Here is a 19,344-nt window from a genome sequence, read left to right as displayed (position 1 = left end):
GGCTCCGGTCATGATCTCAGGGTCACGACCTCACGGTCTTGAGGTGGAGCCCCACGTCAGGCTCCACGCTAGGCATGGAGCCTGCTTAAAGACTTTTCTCTCTCTCTAAAAAAAAAAAAAAAAAAAAAAAACAAAAGGAAGCAAATACCCTGAGTAGCCTCAATTCTCTATCAATGGACACCTAACCCGTAATTAACACCCCAGCAGAAAAGGGGGAAGAAAGGCAGATTAGTAAGTTTCCCTCAAGAGGAAGAGCCTGTTTCATCCTTGCTTTATTAAGCTTTCACATACATGATTTTCCGTGTCCCAGAAAGCCAGAGAAGAGAGTAGAGCCACACTTTTACACAGCAGGAAACTAAGGCTCTGAGAGGTTCAAGAACTTACCCCAGGCCACAGGGATCGCTGAGTGGCCACCAACTAGAGCCTAGTTCTCCTGACTCCCCCTGCTGCCAGGCTGCACGAACGTGATGATTCCACGGTTCGCTGATCCAAAGCACTGTCACTAGTAACAACTTCTCCCATTCAGCCTTCTCATAGTCCTTGACAAATTCAGCCCCAACCACCCCTGACCTCTCCCCTCACTGAAAGAAGGTATAAAGATACAGAATAGTTTTGAACAGCTGATCTGATACTTTGAAGAATCTGTCAGTTAGAAGGGGCTACAAGACGATAGGGCCCAAGGGAAAATTCCAGTGGACCAGACTACTGTAAAGAATCTGAAAATTATCCAATCTTGTTAACAAAAATTCACTTATATCAGTTGACTACATCTGACTGGAAAGGCTGAAAGTTCCCCTCATTTTTCCTCAGGCATCGGGAAACCTAGCCAACCCTATCTGCCACTGATGTCTCAGTTTTTCACTTTCCATATGGCCGATTACTTTTGTGTCATATAGTTCTTACATACCTGCGTGCATGTCATTAGCAAGACGGTAAATGTGAAAACTCCCTGAGAAACCGGAAGTGTTCTATACGCGCAGGCGGGAACACAGGAAGAAATGCTAACGCCATGATTTGTTGAGAGCCCACTAGATAAAGATACCTAGTATTTCCTAACAGAGTATCTCATTGCATTTCATTATCAAATAATGAGCCAACATTTTCAAATGTCCAAACGCTCGATTTTTTTCAACAGTCATTTTCCCAGGTAAAATTTAGACGCAACCCAAGACAAAATTCCCACTTCGAAGTGAGGTTAGAATTCAGTTTATTCTTGGCTCCGGTTCAAAGTGTTCACTCTGCCTCATCAATGCAATACCTTCCAGAAAACTTACCTTATCCTGTTTGTTGTCAAAATGACTAAAATACCGTAAGGTGCAATTCGGGCTGGTTCCCTCAGGAGGGTCCCATGTCCAGATGACCGTGCAGAGGTTTTCAACAGAAACGCTCAAATTTGTCACAGGCGGCTGAGTTTCTGTTCAAATGAAGCACAAGGAGTACATTTATCAGCACTGGCCAGGGTTTTTAGTGGGTCATTTGATCCATTCCTCCAAGTCCTAGAGGCCAAGAATAGGATGACTGAGAGAACAACAGCTCCCGGGTATCGAGCCAGGCACCGTTCTAAGTCCTCTCCACATACTAATGCACCGAATCCTCACGACCACCTTACGAGACAGGGACGAGGAGCCTCATCTTGAAGATGAAGTGACCGAGGTCAAGGACACTGAGTCACTCGCCCCATGTCCCCTAGCTCGTCAATGGCAGAGCTGGGATACAACCCAGGAAGTGTGGCTCCGGGGCCACGTTCTTAACTACTTGCTTTAGTGTGGACACAGGGAAGAGTGCAGCCTGAAATTTCTGTTTTCCTCCCGCAGGAATTCGGGGCTCCCTCTGCTCGGGATCTACAGCTCACTCAGTGCAGACACGTCAATCTCGGCAGCTCCGCGGGTGGGTCTCAGCAGCGTGTCTCTAATCGTGCTTGCTAACGTGACCCGGGAACTGTGTTTTATAACTTTTCCAAAGAAGTACTGAGAAAGATTTAACAGTGCCTGTCATTCCTCTGAGGTCTGACACTAAACAGCTGGGACTGTAGCTCTGACTAATCTGAAGAGGGAAGAAGAGAGGGAAACTGAACCAGTGTCTTAAAAATGTGTTTCATTTGGAGAAAACCCACCACTGCCTCCACCAAATACTTAGTGACTCTATCGTTTTGGACCCAGCTCTATCACCAGGGAAAAGAGTTTTAAAGCTTCTGCCAAAAACAGGGAAAGACACAGAGTGGGGCAAAGGAAATACCATTTCAAACTTTGCCGAGAGCTTCTGAGACCAGGACTACCAAAATCATCCCCCGGGAACCGGATGACAGAACCTCTCTTCTACCTTTGCCACTTTTCTATAAATTGAAAATTATTCCAAAATAAAGTTTATTAAACTCATTAAAGAAAAAACAATCCCGGGGTGGGTGGATGGCTCAGTCAGTTAAGCGTCTTAGCTTCAGCTCAGGTCATGATCTCCCGGTTCGTGGGCACGAGCCCCGCATCGGGCTCTGCTCCGCACTGATGGTGAAGAGTCTGCATGGGATTCTCTCTCTCCCTCTCTCTCTCTCTCTGCCCCTTCCCCACTTGCACTCGCGTGCGTTCTCTCTCTCACACACACAAAATAAAATAAACCTTTAAAAAATAATAAAACAAATAAAGAAATGAATCCTCCCAAATTGCCCCAAGTTGCAAACTCAGTCCTTATTGATTGCTTACGGGATACTGTCGTCTTTAATTTACCCATCCACAGAGCTCTATTTTATACTCTATGCCAACACACTGGAGTGCACTGGGCCTCTTACATAATCCGTAAATACTTTATGCCATCACCTTCCTCTTCAACTGAACAAAAGATTCCTTTGGTCCCCAAACATCAGCCCCACAGGCACTACGTAGCTGGCATTTCCCCAAAGGCTCTGGACTCTGGATATTCATTCCCTCTCCCGATTCTTCTACCATCAGTGTTTCCCGCAAGGGTGACCAAAAGGCCCAAATGTGGGGACGCGCAGCCCGCGGCAGGATCAGCGGAGGCAGAAAATTCCCACTGCACTGAGTTAAAACCCAGCTAGCGTCCGGAAGCATCGACGGCTCAGGCAACAGTGCTGGCATCGGGATTCTAAGCAACTACCGGCGTGTACAGCGGTTTCATTTTGGCCTTTCTAACGCCACATCAGTACCCGTGAAGACAAATCATTTGTCAGCTCTAGAGCCTCTAATAAGAACTCCGTTCCTCCCGAAGACTACGATCTACTCTAGGCTTATCTGCCGTATTCCGCACTTTCCAGAAACACCCGGCAGCAAACTTCCTGACGCCCTACCTTCCTACTCCCACGCAAACATTAAAGCCCCGGTAATAAAAAAAATATTACCTATTTATGGTAATGTAATAAATCACGCCTCAATTTTCAAGGCAATTTAAGACCTCTTAGAATCTATTTTCGGGGGTGCCTGGGTGGCTCAGTTGGTTAAGCGCCCGACTCTTGGTTTTGGCTCAGGTCATGATCTTGTGGTTTCGTGGGTTCGAGCCCCGCATCAGGCTCTGCACTGGCAGCACGGACCCTGCTGGGGATTCTCTGTCTCCCTCTCTCTCTGCCTCTACCCGACTCGTGCTGTCTCTCTCAAAATAAATCAATAAACTTTTTTAAAAAATCTGTTTTTTAACCTCGGTATTTTAATAGAACAATAGCCTGCACTATTTCCAATCTCTCAGATGGGTTTATTTTTCCCCCCATCTGTTAAGTGTCCTTTAGTCAAATCTTCTAATTGGTTTGCATTTTAGGCTACTTGTGGCTATCTGCCATCCCTTTTTTTCTCCCTAATGGTTCCTTCCATTTCTCTTGAGGTTTTTCCACTTCCTATACTTTAAAAATACACACACATAGGGGTGCCTGGGTGGCGCAGTCGGTTAAGCGTCCGACTTCAGCCAGGTCACGATCTCGCGGTCCGTGAGTTCGAGCCCCGCGTCAGGCTCTGGGCTGATGGCTCGGAGCCTGGAGCCTGTTTCTGATTCTGTGTCTCCCTCTCTCTCTGCCCCTCCCCCGTTCATGCTCTGTCTCTCTCTGTCCCAAAAATAAATTAAAAACGTTGAAAAAAAAATTAAAAAAAAATAAAAATAAAAAAAAATAAATAAAAATACACACACACACACACACACACACACACACACACACACACACTCAGTCATCCTGAAACTTAAAATACAATCTCCAAACATTTAAATATACATGGATACATGTGTATGTAGGTATAACACACGGAGACATGTACGTAAATAACTGGTGACTGTACTTCTCGTACAGATCTCTAATAGCTCCTCATATGTAAGACATGATATAATTTCAGTACAGCGTAGGATTATGAGCATGGACTCTGGAGCCAGACTGCCTGAGTTCCCATCCCAGCTCTGCTACAGACTGGCTGGCAAGTTCCTTAACCTCTCTGTGCTCCAGTTTCTTACCTATAGCATGAGGATGATCAAGAATGACCTATCACAAAAGGGCGATTTTGAGGATGAAATGAGTTAATACAGATAAAATGCTCAGAACGGAGCCTGGCACAGAGCAAGTGCTATATAAACGTCAGCAATCTACTTGCTCTCTTTTTGAAGAAACAAAACAGTTCTAAACAGGTGTTTTGGGGGGCGCCTGGGTGGCTCAGTTGGTTAAGTGTCCGACTCTTGATTTCAGCTCAGGTCATGATCCCGGGGTCGTGGGATCGAGCCCCGCGGGCTCCGCAATGAGCATGGAGCCTGCTTAAGATTCATTCTCCTTCCCTGTGGCCCTCTCCCCCACTCATGCTCTCTCTCTCTCTCTCAAATAAAATAAAATAAAATAAAATAAAATAAAATAAAATAAAATAGCTGCTTTGGGGGGCGCCTGGGTGGCTCACTCGGTTAAGCATCTCACTTCGGCTCAGGTCATGATCTGGTGGTTCAGGAGTTGGAGCCCCGCGTCAGGCTCTGTGCTGACAGCTCAGAGCCTGGAGCCTGCTTCAGATGCCGTGTCTCCCTCTCTCTCTCTGCCCCTCCCCTGCTCACACTCTGTCTCTCTCTTTCAAAAATGATTAAACTTAAAAAAAAAAAAAAAGTTGCTTTGGCTGTCTGTGAAAGGGATACGTGCCCACCGCCTGTAAGACAGAACGGGCATTTAATTCCAACCGTTCCTCAGAGGTTGATCCCTGGCTTCAGAAAGGGGAATGGGAAGGAGGGACTCAAGTAGCTACCCCCAACTAAACTTCAACCCTCAAGAGAGTCTGTACGGTCACCTCGCACAAGATTCCATTCTACTTAGAAACTGAGACGGTCAATGCTCTAATAGGGCATGTTGCTTAAGATAATAGTTTTTGCTCTCTCCTATTCAATCACAGGAGATGGCAGAGGCCTGCATGTTTCGGGAAAAGTTAAGGAAATCACAACAGTCATATATGAGTCACCGCCTCCTTCCCTTACATCTACTCAGTCATCAACGTCTGTCCATTTTCTCTTGCAACATCTCTTTTAACCATCCCAATCATGCCAACGTGCTCTTCTGGGCCTGCGAGACAGGCTGACACCAGTAAGTCATGGCCCTGGACAGGAGGCATTCACCACACATCTTTCTTTCTTTCTTTTTGTTTAAATCTTACTTATTTTGAGAGCGAGAGACAGAGACAGAGAGAGAGCGCATGAGCAGGGGAGGAGCAGACAGAAGGAGAGAGCAAATCCCGAGCAGGCTTCGTGCTGTCAGCACAGAGCCCGACACGGGGCTCGAACTTGCAAACTGTGAGATCATGACCTGAGCCGAAATCAAGGGTCAGACGCTTAACCGACTGAACCACACAGGCGCCCCCACAACACATCTTTCTAGTGGACAACTTCAACCCTAGAGTCCTGCCCAGCTTTACGCTCCAGCGAGTCCTGTCACCCGGTCAAGTCTCCCTGCTTGCTTCTCCTCTGGTGTCATTTCCCTCACGCTGTGCCCCACTCCAGGCCCTCATGGGCAAATGAAACTCTTCTGCCTGGACTGACTCTGCCAACACACCCTCCTGCCAAGCCGGGCTGCTTGCTGCCCACAAGGGAGCACCGTCTCACCCTCATTTCTGGGTCTCTCCTCTGGCTATTCTGCCCTGACTGGGAAGAACTTCTCCACCTACTCAAATTCCACCCATCCTGAAGGTCTAGCTCAAGTTTTACCTCTTCCCCACAACTACCAGTCCTCACAGCTTCCCCTCTTCTGAACGCCTACAGTGTTTATTATTTGGACCACACGGTCTGGCAATTAGAAAGCGAGTCTCCAATATACGATCAATCACTTCAAAGCAAATGACCTGTCCATCTGTTCATGTCCACCCAACCAATCCTACCTGCTGCTCTGGGAGGTGGCCAGCTCCCCTCCCAGCCAGGGACTCCCCTCCCTTCTACAGAGGGAGGCACTGAATACAGGGGTCAGGGCATGACCTCTGGAGTCAGGCTGCCCAGATTGGACGCCTAGCTCCACTCTACCACCCACAAGACTTGGAGCAAAACTCTTAGCCTCAGTGTGCCCAGCTACCTTATATCCAAAATGGGACTAACGGCAGCACCTATAGGATAGGTTTTGTGTAAAGATTAAACGAAACAACACAAATGGAAGACTCAGAACGCCGCCTGGCATAAAGAATATTAAACACTATATAAATGCTAGTTGTTGTTATTAAGACATGCCAGTATGTGGACTATCAGACTAAGCAGACTAAATTAAGCTTGTAACCTAATCATTTTATGAACACAGAAGATTAGAGCTGGAAGAGCCCTTAGAACTTACAGGTGAGGCACCTGGGTGGCTCAGTTGGTTGAGTGTCCAACTCTTTTAAAAAAAAAAAAAAAGCTTTTTAATGTTTATTTATTCTTGAGAGAGACAGAGACAGAGTGTGAGCAGGGGTGGGACAGAGAGAGAGGGAGACACAGAATCCAATGCAGGCTCCAGGCTCTGAGCTGCCAGCACAGAGCCCGACACGGGGCTCGAACCCACGAACCATGAGATCATGGCCTGAGCCGAAGTCAGATGCTTAACTGGGCCACCCAGGCACCCTGAGCGTCTGACTCTTGATACTGGCCCAGGCTGCGATCTCATGGTTCGTGCGATTGAGCCCTGTGTCGAGCTCTGGGTTAACAGCCACGGAGCCTGCTTGGGATTCTCTCTCTCTCTCTCTCTCTCGACCCCTCCCCCGCACTCTGTCTCTCTCTCAAAATAAATAAACATTAAAAAAAAAAAAAAGAACTTACAGATGAGAAAACTGCCACACAAGAAAAGGGAAATGATGAACCCAGAGTCCCACAGCTGAGAGATGTCAGACCACTAAAACTCAAGTCCCCTCCTTCTTTTTTTCTTCACCGTATCTCATTGAAATTTTATCAATATTTCTTTTTTTTTTTTTTTTAAGTCATCTCTATACCCAGCATGGGGCTTGAACTCACAACCCTGAGATCAAGAGTCACATGCTCCACTGATGGAGCCCAGCCAGAGGCCCCGCAATTTTATCAATATTTCTAATGGGAAAAAAGTTTCTGTATTCTAAGTAACCAAAGTTACCAAAGAACTGCTGAGACAAAACTGATTAAGTTGGGGGTTGCCGGTATTGCCTAGAAGGCCAGCTGTTGTTTCAGGTGCGTGTGGGAGGCGGCAGGAGGCAGGGTGTTGGAGCAGGACCATGAGCATCAGGAGACTAAGGAGACAGGTGACCCTAAATAAGTCCCTTGCCTTCTCTGGATTTCATTTCCCCACAGGATATGGGAATCCGATGTTCCCAACTGAACTACACTCCACGGTTGTCCGCTAACCTCCAGAGCTCCGCCCAGTGCTAAACAAGGCAGACGCTTGAATAATTATTAACCGAAAACTTCCAACCTGCCTCCGGCCTCCGCTTTAAATGCCACCTTTTCAAGTAAGGCCTTCCCACTTCACCCTGTTTATAATGGCAAACCCCTTCTCCGCTTCGTTTTTCTTCATTGTACTCAGCGCCGTCCCACACACCTGATAGGTTACTTTTCCCTCCTCTCTGACTCTGCCAAGAGCCTAGAAGCTGTACAGGGCAGGGGCTGGCTCCGTCTATTTCACTCACCGCTGCATCCGCCCCGAGAACCCTGGCACGGAGCTGAGTGCATACGTTTTGTTGACTGAATCAATAAGGGGCATCAAGATTTCCTAATCAACGTTTCAACTTGGGTTTCAAAGCACAACACACTGATGGAAATGCAATCAGCAAATTGTGGGTGTTTGTGTCAATATGGTAATAAGACCTCTCCGATGTGGTCACCCAACGCGCCCAGGAGGCCGCTCAAGCCAGGAGCTGTCCGTGAAAAAGTCATCAGCCCCCAGCTTTTCACAGTGTAACTCCGCCGGGCCGATTAACGAAAAGTTGCCACACGGGGTGAGGGCTACATGCGACCCCTCTGTAGTATCTCTGCAACTCGTCTGTAAGCCGACAATCGTTTCCAAACGTAAAGGTTAGTAAAGAAAACAAAAAGGCATCCACCCGGATGCTGCTCCCGGTTTCCCAACGGATTTCTTGAACGCCGGGGAGGCGGGGGCCCTCGCGTCTTTCTTCTACGAGGACCGGGGTCTCCAGGAGTTCCCTTCAACTCCCACCGCCTCACTCACAAGGAGCCCCGGCGCGACCCCGGCTCGCCCCGGCCTCGGTCGCCGTCCGCGCGGCTTCCTGGCCCCTCATCCCCTCCCGGACGACCTCGCGGGTCCTGACCCGCCGCCCTCCGACGCCGTGGGCATGTTTCCGTCCGGCGCCCGGGCGCCGGGCTCTTCCCGACGGCGCGAGGGAAGTACGGCGGCGAGTCGTCGTCCTGCCCCGCCGCCGCCGCCACCGCCTGCGACCCGGGAACGCCCCGTCGCTCCCGGGTCCCCAACCTCAAACCCGGCGGCGCCGGAGGCTGCGGTCGCCGGGCGTCGTGAGGACCGCCCCCCCCAACACCCCGGCGCCCTCCCTCGCCGCAGCCCTCGACCCCTCTCCGCCGCGACCCCAGCCGCCCCCTCGGCCGCCGCCCCGGGCCCGCGGCCGCACTCACCGGTGGGCGCGGCGCCCCCGCCGCCGCCGCCGCCGCCGGCGCAGAGCAGCAGCGCCCACAGCCCGCAGAGCCGCGCCGGCCGCTCCATGCAGCCCCTCTCCTCGGAGCCCGGCCGGGCTGCGGGCTCGGGCAGTCTCCGCCTCCTTCGCTCCCTCTTCCACTTCCCGGCTCCGCCGCCCTGGAGGCTGGGGGCCGGCGCAGACCGGAAAGGCCGCCCCGCCCACCCGCCGCAGGTAACCCGAGCCGCGAGCCGCGGGCGCGGGCGGAGGGGGCGGGGCGCCGCCCCCCCCCCCCCCCCCCCGCCTCCCGCGCCTCCCGCGCCTTGCGCCTCGCGCCGCACCTGGCCCCGCCGCCGCCCCGCTTCCCCCCCTCCTGGAGCCCCGGCTCGGCTCGGGCCGCGCTGAACTTCCTCGACCGCGTCGCGGCCCGGCCCGGGCGCCCGCCGGTCCCGCCCTTCCCCCCTCCGCGCGCGGGAGGCAGCCCCGGCCGGCGTCGCCGCTCCGTGCGGACCTGCGGGGCCTGGGTCGTGGCGGGGCCGGGACGAGGGCCACCTACGGGAAGCAGCCTCGGCCCGGGAGTCGGGAGGCGCGGCTGCCAATCGTCGGCCTCTGAGCCCTAGTTTCCTAAACTCCGACTCCAGGCTTAGTAATCCCAACCCCACCTCCCACGGTGGACTGGGCTCCAAGTGCACAGCGGGGACTTCGCAGGGGCGTGCTTGGTGGATAGGCCGAAAGGTGTATTGGGAAGCTGGTAACACATAATGTGGCGTCGGGGTTGGGGGAGAGCAAAAGTTTTCATGTGAAGGACAGTGCCATACTATGTACAGTTCTTGCATTTTAAAAGCGCACATGCAACTTTCTACATAATTCTTTTTTACCGGTTTAGGCCGAAGGACACACACTGAATACAGAAAGTGGGTGACCATGAAGGTCAATGAGGCTGGGGATGGAGGAAAATGGGAACCCTTGTTACTTTCCTATTGCTGCTGTAACACATTACCATAAATTTAGTGACTTAGCACAGTTTTTTTTTATTTATTTTTTTTCAACGTTTTTTATTTATTTTTGGGACAGAGAGAGACAGAGCATGAACGGGGGAGGGGCAGAGAGAGAGGGAGACACAGAATCGGAAACAGGCTCCAGGCTCCGAGCCATCGGCCCAGAGCCTGACGCGGGGCTCGAACTCACGGACCGCGAGATCGTGACCTGGCTGAAGTCGGACGCTTAACCGACTGCGCCACCCAGGCGCCCCTTAGCACAGTTTTATTAGCGTTCTGGAAGTCAGAAGTCTCACTGGGCCAAGCTCAAGGCGTGAGCAGAGCTGTGTTCCTTCTGGGGGTTCCGAGAGAGATTCCGGTTAAAAAAATTTTTTTTTAATGTTTATTTATTTTTGAGAGAGAGACCCCGACAGAACCGAGCGGGGGAAGGGCAGAGAGAGAGGGAGACACAGAATCCGATGCAGGCTCCAGGCTCTGAGCTGTCAGCACAGAGCTGGATGCGGGCTCGAACGCACAAATGGAGAGATCACGACTGAGCCACCCAGGCACCCTGAGAGATTCTGTTTTTAGCTTCTAGAGACTTCCCAGTTTCCTTGGTTTGTTGCTGCACCACTCAGGCCACTGCTTTCCTTGTCTCCTCTCCTCTGATTCTGACCCTCCTGCCTCGTTTTTTCATTTATAAAAACCCTTGTGATTAGATTGGACGTACCAGATCATCCCTGATAAATCTCCCCATCTGAAAATCCTTTATTTAATCACATCTGCAAAGTCACTTTTGCCTTATAAGGTTACATAGTCACAGTTGTCTGGGACTGGGGCATGGTCATCTTTGGGGAGGGGCATTGTTCTCTCACCACCCCCTTCCAAAAGGGTCGCATCTGGATGGATGATGAGACCTACTAACTTAGGTGTATATTCTGGTTGAATTAAGCCAATGTTGAATTAAGCCAATGTATGCACCTGAGATCTGTTGCAAGAAATACATAGCAATAACAATGCTGATAACACACCTAGTCTAGACCCTACCCAAAAGGCATGGGGATGTTTTAACGTATCTGAAACAAAGGCTTTACTCTTAGATTTGTGGCCCTCGAGTTCCATAAATAATTACTGGCCTTTCAGGCCCTGTGGTAGCCACTAATTAAAAGCAGGCCCTGCCAACAAAGAGCTGCAACCGGTGTGGGGGGGGCTATTGTAAAGGCAAAAGCAAGGAGCTGTGGGACACAAAGAAGGGGTCGCCCTCTGGGAGAGAAGAGACAAAGGAGGCTTCCAGAAGGCAGGCCTGCCTGCACAGAATCTTGCAATACCAAGTCTTGCGCTCAAGGTTCAGAATAAGTCCTTGTGTTATTGAACGACATAATGTTTAGGAAAACACTTTGTGAACTATCGAAGCTGGTAGAACTGAGAGATGTTACCGTTATTTCTAAATCCCCCTGCAAATAGGACAGCCACTCTCTAACCTAAGACCCCCCCATCACCACACACATGCACTTGTTGACATTTGCTATAAACATTATACAATAAGTTTATAATAACATTTCCAAAGTGATTATGTCATCTGCCTTTTAAGAAGTCTCCACTTGGAACTGGAACCCCTGGACGCTGGCTTCGTGCCACCGTGGGCACTGTCTGGCATAGTTTGAGTGAGTGCTTAATGAAATGAGCAGTACTGGCAGCAAATGATTAGAAAAATAAGGGTCACGATTTGTCATTAGCCTCCAGAAACGTCCCTGTGACTTAAACATTGTGAGGCAAAAGACAAAGAAAGGGCAGTGGTGCGGCCATAATGGTACTGGCCTCCTGACCACAAATACGAGTGTTCTAGCCAATTCTACTTCCTCTCTACCCTAAACTTGAAGCAATGTGTTTTTTTTTTAAATGGTTTGGGGGGCGCCTGGGTGACTCAGTCGGTTAAGCATCCGCCTCTTGGTTTCAGCTCAGGTTATGGTCTCACGGTTTGTGGGTTCGAGCCCCGCGTCAGGTTCTGTGCTCACAGTGCGGGGCCTGCTTGGGATTCTCTGCCTCCCTCTCTCTCTGCCCCTCTCCCACCGTCTCTCTCTTTCAAAATAAATAAACATTAAAAAAACATTTAAAAAAATGTTTTGGGGCGCCTGGGTGGCTCAGTCCGTTGAGCCTCTGACTTCAGCTCAGGTCATGACCTCACGGTTCATGGGTTCGAGCCCCGTGTCAGGCTCTGTGCTGACAGCTGAGAGCCTGCAGCCTGCTTCAGATTTTGTGTCTCCCTCTTCTCTGCCCCTCCCCCGCTCACGCTCTGTCTCTCAAAAATAAACTGAAAAAAAAAATTTTTTTAATGTTTTGAAGGGGGTGGTGAGGCTTAGGAATGCTGCGTCTTCAACATCAATGTTTTATTTGTAATTTCTGTGTACTTTTGCTCAAAAAGCGTCTTAGACTGAATTAGGCCACTGCTCTGCTCTGCAGGAGGATGAGGACAAGATGAGGACTTTTCCGGAACTGCCACAAACAGCTCTTATTTGGGCTTTGTGTAATCAAAGTCATAATGAGTCAACATCACGTTTAGCTCTAGTCCTTAATTCTTTGAGCCCTGATGATTCGGCTAATCGCCTTTCTTTTCGCCGTGGCCTGACGTGACTGGAGTTCTGGGCTGATCTATGTACCTCGGCCACTCCAGCTGGCTTTTGGGGTCTTTGCCCTTTTCCCTAAGGCTTTCCCCTTTTTTTGTAAGTGGAGTCAGAAAAGGGCACAGGCCAGGAAATATCTGGGGGGAAAGAATGATGTTCCTCTTGCCACGGTCAGGTCTCCTTCCAGCCCGTTAGAAACGGCCTCCTGAGTTTCTAAAGGACACAGACAACCAGCATACATACCAAGGGCTTAGCTACGAATTCTGGCCCCTTAGGTAAAAATCTCACAAAAGGTCTTCCACCTTTTATCAGGCGAAACCCGAACAGATGCTCACAGCCACTGCAGGGCAAAGAAAAAAAGGAAATAGCAAATAGGGAACTTCCCTTCTTCTGACATCAGTGCGCCGGTTCCCAATCGAGGTTGGTTTTTCCTCCCCAGGGGACGATTGGCAATGTCTGGAGATATTTTTGGTGGTCACGCCTTGGGCTGGGGGGGGGGGGGGGAAGGGGGGGGTGTGCTATGGGCGTCTAGTGGGTAGAGGTGAGGGATGCTGCTGAACATCCCTGCCATGCAGGGGACCATCCGCCCCCCGCCAACCAAAAGAAAAAAGAATTATCCAGTTCGAAATGACAATAGTACCAAAGTCCAGAAATCCTGAGCTAGCAGACTCTTTGTTTCTTTTGTTCTTGGCTCCTATCCACCCATTGTCCTCATGCCCACCACCAATTAGTGAGAGGTTAATGCTAAAAGTACTTGTCCTTGATACCTCCCTTTCCTGTATCTAGTGCGTGTGGTTTTCCCCGCCCTGCCTCCAGCCGTGCAGTCGCTGATCTCACAAAACATCTCTTGGGTCTATTCTCCTCCTTCCTCCCCTCCACTGTTCTCATCAGGTCCTTATTGCCTCTCCCTTGTGCTATTGCAAGGGTCTGCAAATCTCCCCTCTGCGAGCCAGATCTTCCCAGTGTGCGAATCTGATCATTTCACCACAGAGAACGTAAAGATGAAAGTGACATGGTCAGTGTCGTGCTCGCAACGTCTGGGTTTCATCGACTTGAAGGTTCTTGCTCTTCGGCAAGTCGTTTCCTTTTTAAATTTTTGTTTTGAGAGAGAGAGAGAGATGGCAAAAGCGAGCGAGGGACAGAGAGAGAATCCCACGAGGGGCAGACGGGGGTGGGAGGCGGAGTGGGGGTAGAGAAGCAGGGCTCACCCAGGCCTCGTATTTTACCAGAAGCAGGGCTCGAGCTCACCCAAAGCGAGGATCGAGCTCACGAACGGTGAGATCGTGACCTGAGCCGAATCAGACAATGACCCAGCCACCCAGGCTCCCAGTAAGTGTTTTTCTTCTACAGGTTTGGTGAAGCTCACCCAAGAGAGTGCTTGTTTGCACAAGGGGCCTGTGACAGGATCCTTTGGGTTTTAGCCTGAGGCTGGGACGCCTGCCTGGGTCAAAGTCCCGAAGCCCATCCACGTCCAGGTCTCCAAACTTTACAGTAGCTATTAAACGGACTCTTGGATTCAACAAGGCACCCATCTGCTCAGAACCGTCCACTGACCTTCAAGCCCCTTCCCTATCCCCCCTTTCTAACCTCATCTTCCACTGCTCAGCCCAATGCAAGCTTCTCTGGCCACACTCACCTCTCAGCTATTCCTCACATGAGCCAAGTGCACTCCTGCCTCAGGGCCTTTGCCCTATTTCCTCTGCTGTTTGCTCCAGCCTCCCCGGATAGCCACAGTCTTACTCCATCATTTCATTTAGGTGGCTCCCTGAGGCCTGCTCTGGCCACCGCGTGGAAAATTGCAAGCCCCACCGACACTCACTTCTAGCCCCCTTTCTGGGTCATTCTGCCCCGTACACCGGAACGTAAGCTTTGTGTTTTCTGATTTGTTCCCAGCTGTATCCCCAGCACTGAGAACTATGCCTGACACGTAGTTCATACACAATAAAGATGGGAATAAATAGACAAATGAAGAAATCACACTGTGCCAAGTGCTCTCAGGGATCCCAATCAACCAACCAACCAACAAAACGCAACCATTCTTGCCGTTGACCTTGGGAGATTCCCAGTCTCAGGTGTGGACAGATATAGAAGACAATTAAGGAAAACGCAACAAACAAACAAATGTAAATGGCAAACATGTTCGTTTGTGAAACGGGTCTCACAGAAAGGCAAGACAGGCCAGTGTGGCGGGAACTGCTTTTGAAGACTTCTTGGACTAGATGGGAATTGAACTAGGCCTTGAAGGATGACCAGAACTTGAGAGAGACAAACAGGAAGACAGAGAGACAGAAAGAGAAAGAGAAAGAGAAATGAGTGAACAGCATTTTATGGCTGGATCTTATACGCAATAAGGAGCCACGGAACACTTTTACGAGCAAGGTGGTGACATTGTGAAGGTGATATTCGGGAGGGGTGCCTGGGTGGCTCAGTCGGTTAAGCGTCCACCTTCGGCTCAGGTCGGGATCTTGTGGTTGGTGGGATGGAGCCCCGCGTCGGGCTCTGTGCTGACAGCTCGGAGCCTGGAGCCTGCTTCGGATTCTGGGTCTCCCTCTCTCTCTGCCCCTCCCCCACTTGTCCTCTCTCTCCCTCTCTCATATATAAATAAACATTAAACAATTTTTTTAAGTTAAAACATATCTTTAAAAAGTGATACTTGGGAGATCTGGTTTTCTTGAATTATGAAAACTTCTCTAATTCTTGCCTGGAGGCAAGAAGGCTGGAGAAAGACTGAGGGGGTGGCACTCGGGGACAGGGCCGGCCGCCAGGCCAACTTCGGGCTCCTCCACCAAACCCCAGGGGCCGTGAGGTTGGTTCTTCCCTGGGCCCCACTCCTCTGTGAAAGAGCATGCCCTTGAGGTCTGGCACCCCGTTCTTTCTTGCACCCCTTCAAAGCGTGCGATATCCCCTCCAGTCACTCCCTTCAGGCTGCAAGCTCTTCCTCTCTGGCATCGGCCCTGTTCTGCTTTCCGACCCTTCGGTGTCCGAAAGAGGAAGAAGAGCCTCCATGCGTCAGCATCCAGGGCCCCACCTCTGGCTTTGGGTTTGGGGTGTTTTCACTGCTGCCACTACCCCAGCATCTCAGCCAGGACCCCCCACGACCTTTCACTGCACCCTCTCCCCCAACCTTGCGCCTAACCCAACTTAGGCCCTGCCCCCTACCCTGGCCCAGCCACGATCTGTCTAATCTTTGCACACTGTCGAGGGCAGCCTTTATTTTATTTTATTTTATTTTATTTTATTTTATATTTTATTTTTTAATTTTTAAAGCATTTGTTAAGTGTATTTATTTCTATTGAGAGAGAGAGAGGGAGAGGGAGAGTTGGGGAGGAGTAGGGAGAGAGGGAGGGAGGGAATCCCAAGCAGACCCCGCGATGCCAACACAGAGCCCGATGCAGGGCTCAAACTCACGAACCATGAGACAGTGAGCCGAGCCAAAAGCAGCAGTCGTGACGCTTAACCGACTGAGCCACCCAGGCGCCCCAAGGGGCAACCCTTTTTAAAAAAAAAAAATTTTTTTTTTACGTTTATTTTTGATAGAGAGAGACAGAGCACAAGTGGGGGAGGGGCAGAGAGAGAAGGAGACACAGAATCCGAAGCAGGCTCCAGGTTCCAGGCTCTGAGCTGTCAGCACAGAGCCTGACACGGGGCTCGAACTCACAAACCGCGAGATCATGACCCGAACCAAAGTCGGACGCTTAACCGACTGAGCCACCCAGACTCCCCTAAGGGGCAGCCCTTTAACTGCATCACCACTTAGCTACCCTTAGTGTCTGTCTCTCCCATCTCAGCCTCAAGACTCCTGGGTTTAAAGATTCAAATGCTTCATTTGCATGTTAGTTCTCTGCACCTTCTTGCCCTGGAAAGTCTCCATTGTTCATTTGCCTGAAGCATGTGGGATAAACAATATTTACATCTGAACCTAGAAACCTCCAGTCCCTCTGGCCTCTTAGCCACCCCCTCGTTCACAAAGCGCCTGGGTGGCTCAGTTGGTTGAGCATCTGACTTCAGCTCAGGTCATGATCTCGCGGGTTCCTGAGTTCGAGGCCCGCGTCGGGCTCTGTGCTGACAGCCTGGAGCCTGGTAGGATTCTGTGTCCCCCTCTCTCTACCTCTCGGAGGAGGCCATCCGCATAGCTGTGACGCAGTGCAGAGGAATCAACGCTCAGAAGTCAGTTTGCCTTTCTACCTGTCATTTCCCTAAAGAAGCAAGGAACTGAGGCCTCAGGGTTCACTTGGAAAACACTGGGCTTGGCAGGGGCAGGGGGAGTGGGAACAGCAAAACTCCTCCTTAGTCCCGAACTGGCCGATCTCTCCCACATCCCTTCACCTGGATCGCCTTTTCCGATTGTGCCGTTTGGAACCAGACCCCTGCGTGGCTGCAGCCCTCCCCACTTGGTGGCACCCCCAGGGCTGAGCCGGCGTGTGTGCACTCGGGGGGCTGTGTGCACTCTGTGCTAAGAACCAAAGCCCAGCCTCACCGCCACTTCTCAGCCACAGAAGCGAAGGCCAGTCGTTTCAACTTCTCTGCGGCCTCAGTTTCCAGGACGGTACCACTCCTTGCAAATTTGACGAGGTTTGCTTTGTGACCCCGTGTATCGTTTACTTCCGTAAATGTCCGCGTTTGAGGATGAGCGTTTGAGGAAAATGTATACGGTTGACTCTTGAACAATGTGGGGCTTAGGGGCGCCATCCCCGGGGGCGGTTGAAAAATCTGCAGATAAGTTTTGACTCCTCCCCCCACACTTAGCCTACTCCCCCCAAATAGCCTACTGTTGATATGACGCCTTCCCAATAACATCAGCAATCAATTAGCACACATTTTGTACGTTTTATGTATTATATACTGTCTTCTTACAATAAAGGAAGCTAGAGAAAAGAAAATCTTTGTAGGAAAATTATAAGGAAGAGAAAATACGTTCACAGTACTCTGCCGTATTAATTGAAAAATTCCGCGCACAAATGGACCCGCGCAGCTCAAACCTGTGCTGTTCCAGCAGCAACTGTATTCTCAAATTATTAGTGTTCTACCTGTGTCCGTTAAGTCAAATTTGTGAATCCTGTTGGTCACATTAATATTCTTGCTCTTTTTTTTGCCCGTTGGACCTATCAGTTGCTGAGAGACCAGTTAAAATCTCCCATTACGGGGGCGCCTGGGTGGCTCAGTCGGTTAAGCGTCCGACTTCGGCTCAGGTCACGATCTCACAGTCTGTGAGTTCGAGCCCCGCGTCGGGCTCTGGGCTGATGGCTCAGAGCCTGGAGCCTGCTTCCGATTCTGTGTCTGTCTCTCTCTCTGCCCCTCCCCCATTCATGCTCTGTCTCTCTCTGTCTCAAAAATAAATAAAAACGTTAAAAAAAAAAAGCACACAAAATCTCCCATTACGATACCATGATGGGCAGATTTCTCAAATTCTCTGTAGATAGTAGTTCTAATACATTTACGCTTCTTTCTACCACCTGATTTTGTGCCATTTGTCCCGCTTTTTTCTGTTTCTTTTTGTCCTTTCCTCTCTTGACTTCTTTCCAATGTTGTGGGGCCCTTGGGAGTCTGTTTCTCATCACAAGAGCCTGTTGTGCGTTCGGGGTTTAGTTGTAAGGATTCAACGAGATGAAGAAGCTCACACCAAATGTTAATCCAGTGCCTAACATATAGTAAACACTAATAAATGGGAACTATTATTAGAAGGTTCTAGTACTCTTTCATTTTTGGGGTTCCCTCGTCTCTTACGGTTCCGCTTCTATTGTTCTCCTTTCTGCTGACATTGTCCTATTTGCTTTCTTTCATTTCTCCTTTACTACCATTCGGTTTCCTGTTTCCTCTTACTTTTTCATCCCCAGGCTTCTCTGTGTGCAAGACGCAGTGGCGAAGCCCCTCCGGGAAGCGAGTCACTGTGGAGGGGCGTGGTGGCACAGCGGGGTCAGGAGGCAAGACAGCACTGCCTTGTCCCCTGATGCCCGTTCCACAGGGTGACAGAGGCACCGCCCGGCACGAAGCGAACCCTACGTGTCACTCTAGGTTGGCCACGGTACAATTGGGTCAGCTGGGCTCATTGGCGTCTGTGAAACGGGTACAAAGCCATAGAACTCACCACTTCGGGTGAACAGTCTCATTCCTCAGTGCCTTCGCCTGTAGAATCCAGCTGGGGCCCAGGAGCACTGCTGTCGGAACATGGGTGTCACCTCACTAGGAGTTTGTGTATGTACAAACCAGAACCTGGAAAGAGGAACCATTTGCGCTTGAACACATTGCGGTCAGAGGAACATTTTGTCATCATCGTTGTGACAGAGGTGCAACTAAATTTAGCAAGCTGTGGATTTGTTTGCGCGCGCGCATGCGTGTACGTGTGTGTGTGTGTGTGCGCGCGGCTGTATGATGCTTGGAGAAAGCAACCCATAGATGTTTCCGAAAAGCAAAAACTCCCCAGACCAAAAAAAGAAGCCCTCTTCTGATGTGGTCTTTGCCCTGGCCATCCCTTACTCCTGTTACTTCAGAGTTTTGCTTTTTCTGTGTCCTTCGTAGCATGACAGTCTCTCAAGATAGATTGTGTCACTGGAGGAACATTGGCCCTTGGTGGAATTTTGGGTGTTTTTCTCTTCTCTGGTGGTTTCCACACTTGGATTGAAATACACAGGGGTGTCGGACTTCCATATTTTACGTGGGCCTCGCTCAACTATAATCTTTGATAGCAATTGAACAGATGCTTTGCCTTTTCACAGGAAATTTTAAAGAGATGCTGTT

At 50.3% G+C, this 19,344-nt stretch overlaps 1 protein-coding gene across 3 annotated transcripts in view; it reads right to left on the bottom strand.

Annotated features, from left to right (window-relative positions):
* Positions 1–18,819, bottom strand: part of IL13RA1 (interleukin 13 receptor subunit alpha 1) — a 68,234-nt gene extending 49,415 nt beyond the window's left edge. The window contains exons 1-2 of one of the 3 annotated variants that reach the window (XM_058714244.1): positions 18,695–18,819; positions 1,275–1,414 (exon numbers count right to left, since the gene is read on the bottom strand). In XM_058714244.1, the coding sequence (XP_058570227.1) occupies positions 1,275–1,414; positions 18,695–18,716 (162 nt within the window). In that variant the 5' untranslated portion in view covers positions 18,717–18,819. Of the gene's footprint in view, positions 1–1,274; positions 1,415–9,012; positions 9,215–18,694 lie in introns of those variants that run through there. The other 2 variants (XM_058714245.1, XM_058714243.1) reach the window with 2 other exon arrangements.
* Positions 18,820–19,344: the final 525 nt, after the last annotated feature.

The sequence above is a fragment of the Neofelis nebulosa genome, chromosome X (genome assembly GCF_028018385.1).
Source record: "Neofelis nebulosa isolate mNeoNeb1 chromosome X, mNeoNeb1.pri, whole genome shotgun sequence".
NCBI lineage: Eukaryota > Metazoa > Chordata > Mammalia > Carnivora > Felidae > Neofelis > Neofelis nebulosa.
This window is presented reverse-complemented; position numbering and strand designations above follow the sequence as displayed.